At 37.6% G+C, this 18,796-nt stretch overlaps 1 protein-coding gene across 4 annotated transcripts in view; it reads right to left on the reverse strand.

Moving 5' to 3' along the window:
- Nucleotides 1-18,796, reverse strand: part of Fgf14 (fibroblast growth factor 14) — a 749,699-nt gene that overhangs the window by 4,915 nt on the left and 725,988 nt on the right. For all 4 annotated transcript variants that reach the window (XM_055609577.1, XM_055609578.1, XM_055609576.1 and 1 more), the window contains one exon: nt 200-398. In XM_055609577.1, coding sequence (XP_055465552.1) covers nt 200-398 — 199 coding nt within the window. The remainder of the gene's footprint in view (nt 1-199; nt 399-18,796) is intronic.

Below are 18,796 nucleotides of genomic sequence, written 5' to 3' on the forward strand. Positions count from 1 at the left end.
TTAAGCACATGTTCTACCACAAACCTGCACTTGGTGGCTCTATGAACCTTACCAAAGCAACGTAAGGAGAAATCTGTGTAGAAAGCACTCCAATAAAGTAGATTGCTGTGAGCCTCTGGAAGGTTCCTGTGGCCATGTCAGATATATCCATGCGATATTAAAGCACCTTCCAAGAGGGTAATGCATGGGATGTACTCACCTTCCAATGGCTTGGGTAGAAAATGAGCTGCTGGTTTCGTTTTCTTTACTCTGTTTCCTTTCATAGCTTGCCCTTCCTTATTTAATCCCAAAAACCAGGCTCTGCCAGATTCCTGTTGCCTGTACAGCATGGATGAGTAGATTACATAATAGTTTTCAAAAACAGACTCTTTAAACTTGCATTCAGGGGTAAAAAGTTCCTATTGGGAGAAAAGAAGAGAACAATGTTAAAGTAGAAAGCAGACACTTCCAGTGTTCACTTGTTTTGCAAATTTTTTCTGAAACATGACCATACAGAGGGATGACTGGAATTGAGTCCTCCTGTATGCAGGAGCTTTCTATTCATAATTATCAATACCATAGGAATGTGGAGAGTCTGTAACTGGTGGGAATATCTATTCAAGGATTTATCTTCTTTAATAAGGAAATAATAAAAAAATGAAAGCAAGGCTTGGTAGCTCATGCTTGTAATTTGAACATTCAGTCAGAAGGATGAGGCCGGAAGATTGCTGTAAGTTTGAGGACAGCCTGAGCACAAGTTCCAGGACAGCCCAGCTACATGGCAAGACCCTGTATCAAATCATAAAGAGAAAAAGAAAAATGAAACGTACAGTACTTTCACATGACAATAGTGCAAGTCAATCAGCATCTGAGCACTTACCACCTTAGTGTAGCCTCATCTATCTCTGATAAATTTCACAAAACATTTAAGATATTATACGTCTTACATTATTCTCACAGAAATAACTTTACTGTCATAGTAAGTAGACAGTTACTTGTATTACTCTTGTTACAGGGAGACAACTTTATACCACTGAGGAACATACTGAAACCTCAAACAAAATTTGTATCATACGGCACACAAGCTGCTCGTGAGGTACAAGGAGTTGAGGTCAGGCGTCATGCTAGCTGATGGAAGCTGGAAATAACTACCCAGTTACATGGTCTTGAGCCCTACTGAAACTCTTGAAGATGAACAGCAAAAGCCTGCCCTGACTAAGAAACACAGAACAGAGTTGAAAATCGTACAGTATGTTAAACAGATTTAGGCTCAGTGCCATCTTCCTGTCATCAGTGAGCAGCACAAAGCTTTAGTACTATTATAAATACCACAAATATTCACAGATGGTTTTACATCTTTGTGAAACTATTATTTTTGAAAGAAATAGTGAATATAACTTCATGCTTGTTTATAAAATGCATAATAATGCATCTTACAAGAATTTCTCACAATACCCAATTAAATAGAACTTTAAAATTCTAACCACCCAGTGGCAAGCTATGCAAGACCTTAATGAATTTTTGTAGCAGCTATAAATAGGCTATTGCCTGTGCTATTTTGTTTATCTTTTAGAAACATATATATGTATATATATATATCATATAATGTATATTATACACATCCTTTAAGAAGTAAAAAAATCTTTGTAAGTTGAATTTATGTTAATTGTTATAAGAAACGTGTCATAATTTCATATAGAAAATGCCTTTCTATATTTTCCAAAAGAGTGAGAGTTATCAAACAATATATTCTACAATATAAATTTATTCAGTGTGCTTCATAAATTTTCTTCACCAGAAGCTAATTTTCTGGAAAGAGATGAATTTAATTAATTTAGATGCTTTTCATGGCAAAGATGACAGATGCAATAACCAATAAAAGATATTAGCAAAACAAAAGGCAGGGTAAGCCCCTCCCACAGGGATGTGCGTTATTCTCCAACATGATTTTAATAAGATCTTGTCCAAATAACTGTCCTGGCCTACTAAATTTCTGTTCTACAAATACACTGAAATATCTCATCAGACTCAGAGTCTAAGATGTGTCGCAGAGGAAAGCAAAATGAAATGTTCCAAACCTGGCTTGTCCCTTGGGATGGTTAGCTTTTATTGCTAACTTTACACAGCTACAGGTTACTTAGGAAGATAATCTCCATTAGGGATATCCTGTGAGCATGTCTGTGAGAGACTGTGTTAATTAAGTTAATTGATGTGGAAAGACCCAGCCCAGTGTGGGTGGCAACGTTCCCTGAAGAGTTTGTCCTGAACTGTAGTAAGATGGAGAAATTGAGAAATCAAGCTGAGTACGAGCAAGCAAGTGAACCGCATGCATTCCCTTCTCTCTGTTCTTGATTGTGTGTGTGATATGACTAGCTACTTGAAGTTCCTGCCTTGATTTCTCCATTATAGCCTGTACTTGTTTCTAAAAGTTGCTTTTAGTGTGGGCATTTTATCACAGAAACAGAATAAAACTAGATGAGCCCCCAACAGACTAATAAATCAGTCGTATTGGTTGAAACTAAGTATTATAGGACAGATAGATTAGACTTGTATCCTTGAGATGGTCCAAAACACCAAATCATGTTATCTGCTTGCCTCAAAATCATCATAGCATATGATGCTAACAGTTGGCCTGCTATGCTGCTCAATGTGGGTAGCTGGCATTTGCCTTTGGGGGCATTGGATCTTTAGCCAGAGTATGGCTCATAGATATCTGTCTCTTATCTATGTACACTGTCCCCAACATTGTGAGTGTAGATAATTCCTTATTCTTATCTCATCACCTCTGCAAAAATATCCAAAATGTGCCATAGGATGCTTACACTGCATTAGTAAGAACTGTCTCTACTGTTACTGCTCTGAATTCATTGACATAAACATGAATTAAAATGAGATTTTCAGTATGGTAATTCATTCAGTGGACACACTAAGGCCTCCAAACACTACTTTTTAGTTGTGTGCTAGCACCCTTTGTGTTTCCATATGTTTGGTATGTACATATATGTTGGGGTGTGTACATGTGTGTATTAGTCATAGGTCTACATCAGGTGTCTTTCCCTGACTCTCCTTCTTATTTTTAAAGACAGGGACTTCAGTGAACCTGTAACTCACTTGTTTTGGCTACAGCAAGGTCTCCCCCTCTCTGCCCTTCCAGTGCTAGAGTTACAGACCCACATTGTCATGGCATTTTTGTGAGGTTTGCCTGTGACTTCAGAGACATATGTATCTTCTGCCTTTAATCTCAGCACCTGAGAGGCAGAGGAAGGTGGATCTCTGTGAGTTCAAGGACAGCTTGGTCTACGTTGTGTATCCGGGACAGCCAGTTAGACCCTTTCTCAAAAACAAAGCAAAACAAACAACAACAAAATAAAACAATCAAGAATAACTATATAATGCTTGTGAAAACTGTTTGCTACATTTGGTCACTTTATTCCCAGCTAAATAATCAAAGTGAATGCACACACACACACACACACACACACACACACACACATACACACACACACACACTCATATCACCATTCTAAGATGCTCTTATATAATACAGTTTTAAGACTTTTAAAGAACTCAATCTATTCCTCAAATGTTACAGTCCAATGCAATATCAGTATTCTAAAGAGAACTGCTAGAAGTACATACAGGTATGTCTAATTATTATACATTTAGTGTCATTTCTTATAAACATTCATTCAATATGTAAATGAAAGCCAGTACAATGCATGGGAAGATTATGATCTGTATGGCCAGACAGCGAAAATGAAATGACAATTCGCTTTTTTTTTTTAGCTGAGTGATCTTGGGGAAAATGTTTGACTTCTCTGGGTTTCAGTCCACATTTCTAAACTGAAGTTGAAATCATAGGATAAAAAGCTGTCTGAGAGAACCGGTGTGAATTAGCTCATTTAAGAACATTAGGCATGTCGTAAGTACTCACTAATTGTTATGAAATACATTATTCATTGTACACAGTAAAACTTTTCTGTACAAATTTACTTCAATCCTATCATATTTCCACAAATCAAAACCAAACAACCTGATTAGTCAATGAAAATGGCTTTATATCAAGTATTGTGCTCACCGCAGATATGACAAAAATGAATAGAATTAGTAATTCATTTCATTTTAAAAGGTCATATAAGTACATATGACTATAGTAACTGGCATCTTGGGTGATAGAAAGATTATCGGTGATGTGCATAGCATTGTGACAGACCAGAAGCAGGAAATGCCACAGCACGTTTGGAGAACCATGAACAGTTTGCAGAGATACAGGCATTCAGGAAAGAAACAGAAAGTGATGTGGATGGCATAGCAGGCTTGTGTATGTGATAAAGGGTTTTATATGCGGCCAAAGTGATGAAACTTATTGTTAGTAAGAAACATGGCAATCTTGAATAAGCAACACAGGAATTATGTAAATACAAAGCCACTGTCAGTGTGCATTACAATTTTAGAATATTAGTTACATTTCAACACTACTATGTTGATTTCCAATCTCTGGAGAAATGGACTTGCAAATGTGAAGTAGGGCAATGTCATTTTCTGAAATTCCTTCATTTTCGCATACCTTTTAAATCTGGAAACTAAGGTACTTTGGTCTCTAGAACTAAATTTAGTTGTTTCTCTATATAGTTGTCTTTCCTGCCCCATCAGTCTCAAGTCACAGCCAGCCAGGAAAGCTGATTATCCATCCATTAGACACCTGGCATTATTTATCTGACTACTTACTGGTTACCCTTACCAATGGCTAACTGCAGGCCACAAACCAAACTTTACAATCTATTTCCCTTCTGCCTTTCCCTAAAAGTATATGAAAATGAACCCCCACTCTGCCACATGAGCCTGAACTATATTCAATATCTCTGCCATGCTGCCGTCTGTCCACAGCTTTGATTACTTTTAAATAAATCTCCTACTATAAAGGCAGTCTGTCCTGGTATCCCCTTTAAACCTAAGATAGGAAACCTTTCAAGAAGTTGTCCACCGAAGATGTACATTTATGTCCACTTCAGTATTAATATTAGTATGATGTGTAGAGATTGGCCAAATGCTACCTAAATTATAAGCTACAAATCTGAATTCTAAACTTTGTGATACCCAAGAAAGAGAAAGAAAACATGCTGTGCAAATTATTCAGGAGATGAAACGTTTCCTTGATGCAAACTATGAAGAGACCTATAAAAGTAACATTGATCAACACAAAGGGAAAAAAACAAGTTCTTGATAGTAGAAACAACTGTAGTTTTGTATTTGAGTTCCCCAGATGTTTTTAATTATTAAATTTTTATTTTTTATATTAATTAATTTTATATTAATTATACACTTTGTATCTCAGATATAGCCCCCTACCTCATTCCCTCCCAATCCCACCCTTCCTCCCTCCCTCCTTCATCTCCTCTCATGGCCCTCTCCAAGTCCACTGATAGTGTAGGTCCTCCTTCCCTTCCCTCTGATCCTAGCCTATCAGTTCTCATCAGGACTGGCTTCATTGTCCTCCTCTGTGGCCTTGCAAGTCTGTTCCCCTCTCAGGGGATGGTGATCAAAGAGCCGGCCACTGAGTTCATGTCAAAGACAGTCCCTGTTCTCCTTACTAGGGTACCCACATGGATTCTGAGCTGCTATGGGCTACATCTGAGCAGGGATTCCAGGTTATATCCTTGAATGGTCCTTGGTTGGAGTGTCAGTCTCAGAAAAGACCCCTGTGCCCAGATTTTTTGGTTTTGTTGCCCTCCTTGTGGAGCTCCTGTCCTCTCAAGGTCTTACTATCTCCCCTTTCTTTCATAAAATTCCCTGCACTCTGACCAAAGTTTTTAGGGAGACAGATTGTGTTGGGAAAGTTCAGTAAGTAGAACCTGAAATAACTGCGGTTGATGAGATCAGGGATGATGTGGGCATTGAAGGTTGTGGTGAACAGGAGTGAAGCAAGCTGGCAAACAGGGCTCACTGATGAGGATAAATGCCCAGCTCAGGTTCTGCACTGGGGAGACAGTGGTGAGAATGAACTGAAGAAGCTGTGCATTTTCATAGAAAATTTAAACCTTACATCTTGAGAAGATTTGAGTTTTCTAATGAAGGAAAAAGAATAACCTTTTTGTTTTTGTACCTAACACCTTTTTATTTTTACTGTTCCTCAATGTATTTCTCAACATGGAGTGGCCCAAGGGCTATGATGGACCCAGTGTACCTCTATTCTCATTCGTTCAAGGGACTGAAAAAGCAAACTCCAGGCTATCTCTGAAGCTCTAATTTATGTTTCTTATTCAGTCAACTAAACGGACTACTGTGACAGAATACTGGCAGTGATAATACAAGAATACTTATTTAAATTTAAGTTTAAGTATAAACTCTTTGAAAGTGTCAAAATGAGATAAAGAATTTGATGTATCTTTTTCTTTTCTCGCCTACCTATATTTAGAACCACCATCCCTTGACAACAAACTCAGCAGCTGAGTTCCATTAGAAGCTTAAGTATTAATTTGCACCAATGCCAAACTAAATTGTCAAATTATAGAATAGGAAAAAAAGGCACACCACAATAGAGACAGAAGTTTCATATTTCCTTTTCTGTTGTGGTTGTTCTGGAGTGAAAGCACCATCTGCAGTGTGCTTATTACCCTGACAGTAGTAGCAGAATCCCTCTTCTCTATTCAGGAAAAGCCCTGGTAGGTTATTTGCATGTGCAGACCTTCTCTTACTTTCTACTCCCCACCTCCATTCATGGCCCAGCTTAATCTGCTGATCATGTTCAGCCTAGACTCTTCCCTTTTCCTACTTTCTCCCTTACATCTACAATAAAAATCATTTTTTTTCCTTTTCTATTTATTAGTATTTATTCAGTTTGTATCTCAGCTGTAGCCCCCTTTCTTGTCCCCTTCCAATCCTACCCTCCCTCCCTTGTCTCCTCTCATGTTCCTCCTCCTTTGTGGCCTGGTAGGGCTACCCCCTGATCAGGGGGAGGTGATCAAAGAGCCAGCCACTGAGTACATGTCAGAGACAGTCCCTGTCCCTCTTACTAGAGAAACCCACTTGGAGACTGATCTGCCATGGGCTACATCACATGCCACAACACATGCTGGAGAGGTTGTGGAGAAAGGGGAACCCTCCTCCATTGCTGGTGGGAAAGTAAACTTGTACAACCACTTTGAAAATCAGTCTGGTACTTTCTCAGAAAATTAGGGATAGTGCTTCCTCAAGATCCAGTTATACCCACCACTCCTAGGCATATATCTAAAATATGCTCAGGTATACAACAAGGACATTTGCCCAACCATGTTCATGGCAGCTTTATTTGTAACAGCCAGAATCTGGAAATAACCCAGATGTCTCTTTACTGAGGAATGGATACAGAAATTGTTGTACATTTACACAATGGAATACTACTGAGCAATTAAAAACAAGGAAATCATTAAATCTGCAGGCAAATGGATGGAAATAAAAATCTTTCAAGAGTAGTCATGTCCTCCTTTTATTTCATTTTTTATTCATAGCAAAGTTTGTCTACCATCATCATTTCAAGGGGAAAATAAAAATAGAAGTGTTCTGATAATTTTTTTAAATAAAAGGAAATTTTAAAATCAACTAAAAAAGGAAAATAAAAAGATTATACTAGCCATACAGTAGCAAAGAGCATATCATACATTTATGGTAAATATTGTTACCAGAAACTTTGAGGAGCCCCAACCAGGATACTATATGTTATAATGCAAGTCTCCGTTTCCTCTAACAGTTCTTATCCTCATTAGTAAAATAAGTTAAAGGGGGACTCAGAAAAGGGCTTAAGGACAGTTTCAGTAGGTATCAAAAGAAAATCTCCAGAGAGATAAGCTGTAAATCTTGACAGCCGTCTGGGAGCTAAAGACAAAAGAGAGTAAGAGAACACCAGGCCATCTGTAAGCAGCTATATGGTGGACAAGTAGCTCGGTAGTGGAGAAAGTGAAAGCTCCAGATGTACTGGGACAGGACACTTGGGCTCTGGGCAGCATCCAAGTTGAAAAGACAAAACTGACAGAATGAAAGTAGTAAGTTTGTGAATGAGGCCTCGGAAGGCAGAGGACCTGGCAGATCCTGTGACAGCGCTATAGTGACTGCAGAGGACAGGATTCCCGGGGAGAAATGTAAACTATGTCATTAAAAGGATTAGCAGGATTCCTTCCATCTCTTAAAGTAGATCCCTTTGTCAGAAGCCTGGCCTGCTCAGCTGCGACATTTATCTCCACCGAGGCCAGATGTTCCAGAAGGAAACAGTTCTCTCTTCAGTGCTGTCATAACAGTAGAAGCACTAGCATTACACCGATTTTTACACACAACAAATACACAACCCTTTCCCACCCAGGCCTAATAATGACCTTGACCCTGGACTTAAGTAGATTCCAAGGAAACAAAATTGCAAAAAAAAAAAAAAAAAAAAAAAAAAAAAGCTTTTTTTAATCTGTAAAAATTAAACTTGTCATTTAGAAGTGACCTATCTTAAAATATATTAATTTATTTATCAAATGTTTTATTTTCGGCTATTATATTATATATTATAATTTGTTTTAGTATTTAAAACAATTTATTTGACATAATATTTAACTGCTTAACATCAATAGATAACATATCTGAAAATATACACAATATCCCTATATATATATGTTAAAATATACATAAATATATATTTTATATTCTTAACATTTGTTATTCAGTGACCAGTACTGATTCACAATTCTCATCCAACCTCAGACTGAAAGACAGAGAATTAGCATTTTAACAGGATCCCAAGTAATTTGCTCTAAAGCTTGGGAAGCTGTGCTGAAAGGCACAGGCTAGCTTTACAGGTGTCTGTAGATTGTTTACCCCTTGTTAAACTGAATTCTCCCAGCACTTTTCCAGAAAGCAGGAGGAGGAGGAATTGAAACGAGACCCCATCCCATTGCAAGGCAATTCCAAAGTTCTTCTCCCCGCTGTGGAGGAATGTCCAGATCAGCACTGGAGATAACGTCGCCTGGTAATTGGTCCAGACATCACAGCTCCCCCACCCACATCGGGGCGGGACCAGATGGACTTGGCGCCTAAAATGAACCAATGATTTTAAAAGTCAACTACCCAACCCAGTGTCGCCAAGCTCGCAACCTCCGCGATTCCCGCGCTCCTTCCTTTAAAGACCTCAGACTTCTGTCTCTCCTGGCTGTTCCTCCTTGGTGTTTGGGGGGTGGGGGAGCCCCATCGTTCAATGGCGCTATTAAACCTGCATGATTGGTCTCCTGAGTTTTCTTCATCCCCATCTGGAGGTTAGGGCCCCCCCCCCCTTTGGGCCTAACAATGACATAAGTTCTCAATGCCATAAGAACAAAGCAATAAATAACCACAACATCCAATTGATATTATTAAAGTTTGCCACCCATTTCTGAAAGTTGATGCAAAATGTACAAATGTAAGAAAGGGAAAAGAAAAATCTTATGTGTTTATGGTATATATGTATGTGTGTTGAGAGAGAGAGAGAAATTTAAATTTATAAGTAAAAATTTATCCCAACTGGTTCTATAATGTAAACCTGTTTCTCCAGAAGACAGGATTGTATAATTTCCCCAAATTTTAACTCTTATATCATGGATTAATACTATTTATTAGAATAATCAGTATTAACAAAACTTTACAAATTAAATATTCTGAAGAACTGAGATAACTCCATAAGATTCATTATTATATATTTGTCAACATTCAATAATAGTTACTATAAAACCAATTACAATGTTACTGAATATGCTAACATCGACACAGTGTATACCTACATATTAGTCATTGTTTATTTTCTATTTTTATCTGTATGATACTGAACTTGCATCATTTAAAGATGTTTTCATTTATTTTTGTTTATGTGAATGTTTGTGTATGTCTGGGTTTGCCACATGTGTGCAGTTCCCCACAGAGGTCAGAAGTTGGTGTCAGATCCCCTGGAACTGGAATTACAGAAAATTTTGAACTGCCCAATGTGTGTGATGGGAACTGAACATGGGTCATCTGCAATAACAAACTTCTTAACAGTTGACGTATTTTCCATCTCTAGTTGTACTGTTTTGTAAATATGTGTTTGCAATGACAGCTTTGTATTCATAGAAGAATTAAAAGGGATTGATTTTGTTCAGTGTCAAATAAAGCATCTCACTGATGACTAGCGCTTTAGCTGTCTGATGAAAGGTACCCATACTGGGGTGCTGAAAACAGAGGAAGTCTATGTACTGCAAAAACAAAATGTGGAGGGTAATTCACTTTGCTTTCTTAACCAGGGACACCTTGGGCAATAACCTCCCAGACTGTAGTAACAACTTGTTTGATCATTTCAAAGGTTAACACAAAAGAGCAAACAACAAATACTCAAGAGTGGAGTCAGAAAAGTAGGGACTGAGCACGGCCTGAGGAAAGCGAGCCTTGACAAGGAGGACTGTCCCTGTGGAAAGCAAGCCATTCAGAATGAGCAGTCTTCAGGTTTGCTTTGCTGCAGATTAAATTCCCTTTAAATCATCATGGCACGGTGTGATATATTAAAAGGATGAGGACTTATATTTTCTTATTTTCCAGGTTTGGGGTGTAGGGGTGCCATTGCAAGATAGGTAGAAACAAAAATAAAGTAAACTATTTTTTTTCTAAATTTTACCATTCTTTTTAGTCCTATATAGTTGATAATAAATCTGAAATTTTGAGTAAGTGGACAGATGTAAATAGGTATCATTTATTGTATATTTAATGACATGAAATCCATTCATTCATTTATCCAATAAGTATTTATCAATCGTCTAGCATGTACCACCTGCTGCATTTGGCCTGGACATACTTCAGTTAGCATAAACTGATGTAGTCTAACTTCTCTTAGAAAATATATAGTATAGAAGGGTAGGGTAAATGCTTATACTAGGGAATCTTATTTTATAACATGTTCTTAAAATGGACTGATTTCAATGAGATCACTTAAATTCAACCTGGCATGGATTGGTAAACAAAGGCATTAACCTCTAAAGGGAAACTTGAAAAACCAGTGTGTTTTAACCAGATTAAGAGCAGGGTGAAGAATATTGCTGAAAAAGTAACAGTCAGAGAGAAAACACTTGAAATACAAAACATTAACACCAAAACAGAAACCAAAGCATGAAGCTAGGGATCCTGAAGCTGGGATTTGGGTTCTTAAACTAAAGAAGGCAGTTATTTTTATAGGTTTTGGGTCTTAGTAATGAAAAAAAAAAAGTTAGACTTTAGGACAGGAACATTTAAAAACTCAAATGCAAATTTGAAAAGCTCCTTCTTGCTAGTCATGAAGAACAGAAGATAGACAGCCTGGATCGGGGTGTGGCTTGTGAAACACCAGGCAGTAAATACTATTGTGTGAGGCAGACATATATCAAGGGAGACAGGGAGGAGACGGAGAGAAATGCTGTCTTAGAGAGGTCAGTCAGTGCTATGTGAGTGCTGCAGTAGCAGTGTGGGAGTGGTGGAGGATCTGCAGAACAATGCACAGGATCCTTGCTTGTGGGACTGGATGACATTTGAGATGTGCTCACCACTGTTTCTGAAAGGTCAAATACATGAGCCTTGTATTTCTGGGTAAAGTAAAGCTGAAGCACGAAGCAGAAAGTTATATGGTGTGTTCTACTCTTTTATAAAATATTACCTCAAATATTTGTATTTTCCCACAACACAACATGCAAATTTTTCCTTAATGTGTTTAATTATGTGTTAGATTTTAATTCTAGAATAGTTTTAAAAATTGATGTACACCTTAACAAAGAAAAATCATAGCTGGATAAACATTATTAGCTACAAAACAAAAAGAGTTGAAATAAAATTCTGGAAGTTGAGAAGAAGGGTTCTGCAAATTTTTATGATTTTTAAAAAAAATTCTCTGTAAGAAAACAAAGCAGTTCCTGAATCACCTATGAGATATATACCATGAGCAATGTATTTTCAAATATTTAAGATGTAGTTTCAATGTGAAGCAAACTTAGGCTTATGAAGAATTGAAATTGTAAGGAACAATGAGAAGAGCTGCTTTGTTTCTATTTTTTCATGGTACCAAACCCCAAGGGGTTTGACAAACCTTTGACAAGTATTTATGTCTACTGTGCTGTCTTATTCTAGTTAGAAGACAGCAAGGAGCTATCGTTTCTGATTATTGTCATTACTTTAGTAAGGGAAACCTTGTATCAGAACTATATACCACATATCTAGACAGAAACAAGAAATCTATTTTTGTCTAAAATGGGGAGATTTTTAAATGTGATGCTACTTAGGTGAAACTTAAAGGTTAAGTAGGAGTCAACCAGAAGAAGAGGGAAGATTACAGCTGTTTAGAAAGAAGAGTTGAAATGATGTAATGTGTGAAACATGGATCTTGGAACAACATAATAGAAGCATGAATCTGTGGGATCTGTTGAAGACGCTATGTGGAAGGCCATGTTGGTGATCAGATGAAGGTGATTGCTAGTACTTAGATCACTTTAAGAGGTAAATGAACTTCTTCTGATGTCCATCCTCTTTGCCTTTTGGGATGGGGATTGAGCATTTTAGTCAGGGTCCTCTCTCTTGATTAGTTTCTTTAGATGTACAGATTTTAATAAGTTTATCCTATGTTATATGTCTATCTGAGTGAGTATATACCGTGTGTGTCTTTCTCCTCCTGGGACAGCTCATTGAGGATGATCCTTTCCAGGTCCCACGATTTACCTGCAAATTTCATGATTTCCTTATTTTTCATTGCAGAGTAATATTCCATTGTATAGATGTACCACAATTTCTGCATCCATTCTTCAGTTGAGGGGCATCTGGGCTGTTTCCAGCTTCTGGCTATTACAAACAAAGCTGCTACAAACATGGTTGAGCAAATGTCCTTATTGTGTACTTGAGCCTCTTTTGGATATATGCCTAGGAGTGGTATGGCTGGATCTTGAGGAAGCGCTATTTCTAGTTGTCAGAGAAAGCACCAGATTGATTTCCAGAGTGGTTGTACAAGTTTACATTTCCACCAGCAGTGGAGGAGTGTTCCCCTTTCTCCACACCCTCTCCAGCATGTGTTGTCACTTGAGTTCAAGAAAACAGGAAACAACCTAGGAACCTGCCACAGAGGGCCTCTGAAAGGCTCTGCCCTGCAGACTATCAAAGCTGAGGCTTTGATATGGCCAACTGTTGGGCAGTATGCATGGAATCTTATGTAAGAAGTGAGAAATAGTAAGATCTGGAGAGGATAGGAACCCCACAAGGAGAGCAACAGAACCAGAAAATTTGAACACAGGGGTCTTCCCAGAGACTCATACTCCAACGAAGTACCAGGCATGGAGATAACCTAGACTCCCTGCACAGATGAAGTCCATGGCAGTTTAGTGTCCAAGTGGGTTCCATAGTAATGGGAAGAGTGACTGCCTCTGACATGAACTGATTGGCCTGCTCTTTGATCACCTCCTCCTGAGCGGGGAGCAACCTTACCAGGCCACAGAAGATGACAATGCAGCCATTCCTGATGTGATCTGATAGACTAAGATCAGAAGGAAGGAGAGGAGGACCTCCCCTATCAGTGGACTTGGGGAGGGGCATGTGTGAAGAAGGGGGAGGAAGGGTGGACCGTGAGGGGAGGAGGGAGGGACTTATGGGGGGATACAAAGTGAATAAACTGTAATTAATAAAATAAAATAAAATTTAAAAAAAGAGGTGAATGAATGAAGAAAATTCAGACAATGGACTCAGAGATGAAAAGGGATTATGAAGAACACATGAAAAGTGATATGAAAAGAGCCCATGATTCCAATCGTAGATATTCTGAGAAGGGAAAAAAGGTGAACTGGTAAGTCCTTAGCAGTGGGTGGATGGGTGGGAGATTGTGAGTGGGAATGAATAGGTGGAACACAGTGGAGATTTAGTTCTGAGACTCAAAACTTCAATAGTGGCCATATATCATTATGCTCTGATTCAAACTCATAGCATGCTTAATAGCAGGAGTGAACTCTACTGAAAACTGTGGGTTTCAGTAAATATGAATATGGCAATATTGATTTATAACAGTAGCGTTTGCGTTGCACTAATGTGAGATATTGATGGTAGGACAAACCGGCAGAGTAGATGGGGTGAGCAGAGAGTTACATGATAACTGTACTTCCTGCTCTATTTTCTTTAAAACTTAAGGTTTATTGAAAAGAATCAGAGTGGAGGAAGTTTGGAGTCTGGAGGCAGAGATATTGTAAACTCTATATAAGTTCTCTGATTAGTGTCTTGATGAACTCCACAGTGGGATGTCTCTTTTGTTACACATGAAGAAAGATATACTCATTAACCTTTTGCAAGAATAGTGTTGGAAAACCCAGGCTAAGGAAGCAAAAGTATAAATTCTAGATAAGAAAGGAGCAAACCACAGCTCTCAGGACAAATGAAGTTTATCATTTCTACATGTAAATAAAATTTTATTGGCAAATGAACAAGTCCAACAATCTATACATGTCCTTGGGATGTTTTTTCTTGTTTTGTTTTGTTTTGTTTGTCCATGGTTGAGTAGTAGTAACTGAACCCATAAACTTAACATATTTTCAGCCTAGTTCTTTCCAGAAATTAAAATGCTAGCCCTGTTGCTTTTCTAGATTGGTTGCTAGCTACACAAGGCACAATAGGATTCTCTCATTTTAGAAATAAAACAATGCTTATAAATATATTTATGTGGAAATAAAGCAAAACTACTCCAACGCTGGCCCAATTTGCTGATAATATCTTAGAATAAAGAAAGAATTCTGGAGACATCTTTACAATTTGATCTGCAGCACTCAGAGTGTTCATATTGACTCATTGAGATAATCCAATTATGGAGCAGACCAGAAATCTTTCTCTACATATTTTATTTCTATTTCAATTATCCATTTGATAATTAAATTGATAATAAATTCATTTTAATTTCTATTAGTGAATATGTAGAGCCACATTTCCAATGAAATCTGTAATTAACGATATTAACTATTACAGAGAAAATCTCAAGCATTTGTTTTTAGTTAACTGGAAACATTTAAAACTAGATTTGTATGATATTTATGCTCTCAATGTTCTCATGCACTGTTGAATATAGAAGTAAAAATGAAGTGGAATTTGTCAAGAATCTCTAATTAAACTCTGTGGGCCATGTGGAAGAACACAGGGAAGTAGGAGAGAAAGGGTTCTGGCAGAAGAGGAAGGAGGTCAGAGAGATAATGGGGAGGTCTGAAATAACTAAACATAATGCATGAAATTGTCCAACAATAAAAGAAATTGATGCAAGGCTTAAAATATTCAGTATAAGTTCATATGCAAAAAGTGTCAAACCAGCTTTGATATCAATAATAGCATAAAAATGATCACCTGTGTAAGTAACTTTATTAAATTATAAATATATTCAAAATCTTGCAAGATAAAGATAGTTTAGTTTGCTTTGATGTTGCCTCAATTTCAGAATGAGCCCTTCTTCCTCACTGAAAGAATCCCAAATTCATTAGTGTGTTCTCTGTGCCTTAATCCTGGAAGTGAGCAGGCCTGGCGTAACCAGTAAGTTCCCACTCAGAGCCTACTCCAGCAGGTATCAGGGTGTGCTCAGGTGTCCTGACATTAAAATTAGTGAGAACATCTGCTGAGAAGCCTCTCGGTAACAGCTCCTTCCTTAAAAGAGTCAGCTCTCCATTCCCTTCCCATACTACTTTGGGAAGCTCTTCATAGAAGAGAAAAATTCACTCAAAGTCAGTCTCTCCTCCTGAACTTGCAAGCAAAACCAAGTCAAATTAATCTATGACACAATCAGACTAAATTAAGCCTTTCTTTGCATGTTACTATAAACTTTTCTTTTTTTCTTTTTTTTAAAGTATAATAGATTTATTGGTTTATGACATGGATATAAAGGAAAAATCATTTATTTTCTTGGTGTATAGCTAGTCCATGCTACAGAAACACCCTTTAAATCATGTCAGAAAAGAGCACATACTGGTGGAGTCTACATTTATTTCATACAATTGACACTAGTCTATGCTATGATTATTTTTGTTAAAAAATTAGTATTTTTTTTCATTTTTTTAATGAAAATCACTTATTCAAACTTCTTGTGTAATTGCTTGTTTCATAACAGAAAATAAAATGTACTTGAGAACGAGAATTAAAACATAATAAATTCTACACTTCAGATCTGCATTTAGTTATCGATGGCTTTTCCCCAAAGTACAAAAAGAAGATGCCACAAGAGAGATGGTCCTATCAGACAACTAATTTATTTGGAAGTAGGAAGCTGCTCAGATGTGAGCCATTCCACAGCTCTCCCTCACCTTTTATAAATAGCAACAGAATCCAGGCCTGAGATGGCTGCAAGGGTGCCATTAGTTATTTGCACTTAGATTTAGATAAAGTTTACCCTTTAATGAGGTGATATATACTAAGAAGAAATAAAGAAAAAAAAAAGACTAATTTTTGAAAACAAAATACTAAAGCCACATTCAGATAGTTAAAAAAAAATCTGAGTGTGAAAGATTAAGAGGTACAGAATATTGCACTCAGCCCCCAAAATGTAAATTATGAAATTTAAAGACCCATTAAGTTTATCAATGTCATGTTAAGGTCACCTAAGAGACTGAAAGATTAGCTAACCTGGCTCCACCTTTAAGAACAGCACATAAAAAGCAGCTGTCTTTCTCCTTACTAGTCACCACAGTCTTATACTTGGATCTCTTCTAGAACCCTTATATAGAACTTCACCATGGCTGCTTGTAAACAACCCATGGACTCACTGACTTCTCTGTGGGACAAAAATTGAAGTCCAGGTTTTGGTAAAATCGTGCAATGCCGTACAGAAGAATTCCCAAAATTCAGTGTGTATCTCTGTCCAAGTTCATGGATATTTGCTGAGCAGTTCTGGGCTGGGGGTCAGAGATATGTAATTCTGCCATCACGCATCATAACTCTGAATCACAGGTGTTACCACTTGCTTTGTGGGGCTCTGACTTAAAGGTTCAACATTCTTGGTTGCTTCTTGGATTATGAAAATAGAGATAATGAAATCACAACGAAAGGTCCTTTTCTATTAATGATCTGATTTCTGACTAAACCTTTCAGAGCAGAGCAAAACAGAGACAAAGTTTTTAGAACTGAACTGGGTACTTGTCATCCAAACTTTCTATTGAATCCAACAATTTCGAGAAAGATAAAATGTAGGACAGTCTCTAATCACCTGTCCACATGTCTTCCCTGTCAACCACCATCTCTCATCCGCTAGAGCATGATTTGACGTGGCCACACAGAAGTGATGATGTTTCACTGAGAATCTCACTTTTAAGAAAGAGAAACACACACACTCACAGTGGACTGTGGGCCACGTGCTGGACTCAAGGCTTTAAATATGACTTTAAGAACAGTAGAAAATGGTGAAGGATGATAATGATATCAATGGGTTGCAATTAGTCAGCAGAAGCGACACAAATTCACTGAATTTGGTTAGATTAGGCTTCTTTTGTCTCTGGACATAACATGCTACTCAGTATTTGTACATATTCTCTGAATGCCAGAAAACCTTGTATCACATCCCTGTAATTTAAAAAACAAACAAACAAACAAACAATTTTTACATTTAAAAATCTGTTTGAGTGTTTTGTTGACATGTTTGTGTGTGTATTCTGTGTGTGCGCTTTGTACCAGTGGAGACCCTAAGAGAGCACAAGATCCCCTGGAACTGGTTGGTGGGAACTGAACCACTGTAAGAGCAGTAAGTGCTTTTAATAGCTGAGTCAGCTCTCCAGAACCACATCCTATAGGGATAGATCTTTAGGTTGGAGAGACAAACAGTTCATAGAAGTCAAGACAAAACCGATTCAACTCTATATATGCCTTTCTGGTTGTTTTACCTTTTAATTTGGGGTGGGATATGTTTAGCTATAAAATTAAGAGGGAAAACATAACAATTTCTTCTGCACACTCAGCCTTTGGGTTCCTAGCCCACTTAGCTGTAGAATCGCCCTTGGGTGGAAGCTGTTACTATAGAGGAAAGAGAACTGGATTTATCATCTGTCTTTCTTTACAGGGGCAGAAATGAAATTTGGATAAATAAAGGGATCAGCCTAGAAATTTCAGAGGCTTTGGGGTCTCTCTTTTCTCTAAGCTAAACTTAGCAGCAGCTAAATAGCCTAATAAACTAGTAAAGGAAAAGGGTTTTCTAAGCTGACAGAAATCTCATGTCTCTTATCCAATATAAACCCCTCAGCCTAAATTTTAAGAGTGTCTCCATTTTTTTTTTCTTTAAATCCAGTACTAAGGCCTTAAAAGATCTACTTTTTGAGACCATGATGAGTATGATGTGTCCTTACAGGGAACTCCTTTTGACAGAAATAAATGGATGAAATACGAACCAGTGCCTGATTAAGGAGGTCAAGACCATTCGTATTAAATTCTTCAGAAGTATCTTATCCCCTGGAGTCTGGAAAATTAAGCATACATATTTGGGGAAGTATGTTCACTGCTTCTTGTTTGGTTTTCACTCTTTATCAAAAGTTATTTGACTAAGACTTCCATTTATTTAATGAATTCACCTTATCTATCTCTCTGGTCAGGTGTTGCCTAATCACACTACAATTTCTAAAGTCACAGACTGACATTTTATTTAGGCTAGGTAAATAAAATGGATGAAATGTAAGCATGAAGTAGACTTTTAGAATGGCTTTTTTAGTGTTCCAGATGCTTAGCACACTCTGCATGCCAGTTCCTTGACCAGACACCATCAGTGACTCCAAGACACTTAAGTCTTTTGGTATGTATAGTATGTAATATGTCGAAATTGCCTTAAAAAAACACTTAATCCATCCAGTTATTCATCTAA

This window comes from Psammomys obesus, unplaced genomic scaffold, assembly GCF_907164565.1.
Source record: "Psammomys obesus unplaced genomic scaffold, mPsaObe1.curated_primary_1811, whole genome shotgun sequence".
NCBI lineage: Eukaryota > Metazoa > Chordata > Mammalia > Rodentia > Muridae > Psammomys > Psammomys obesus.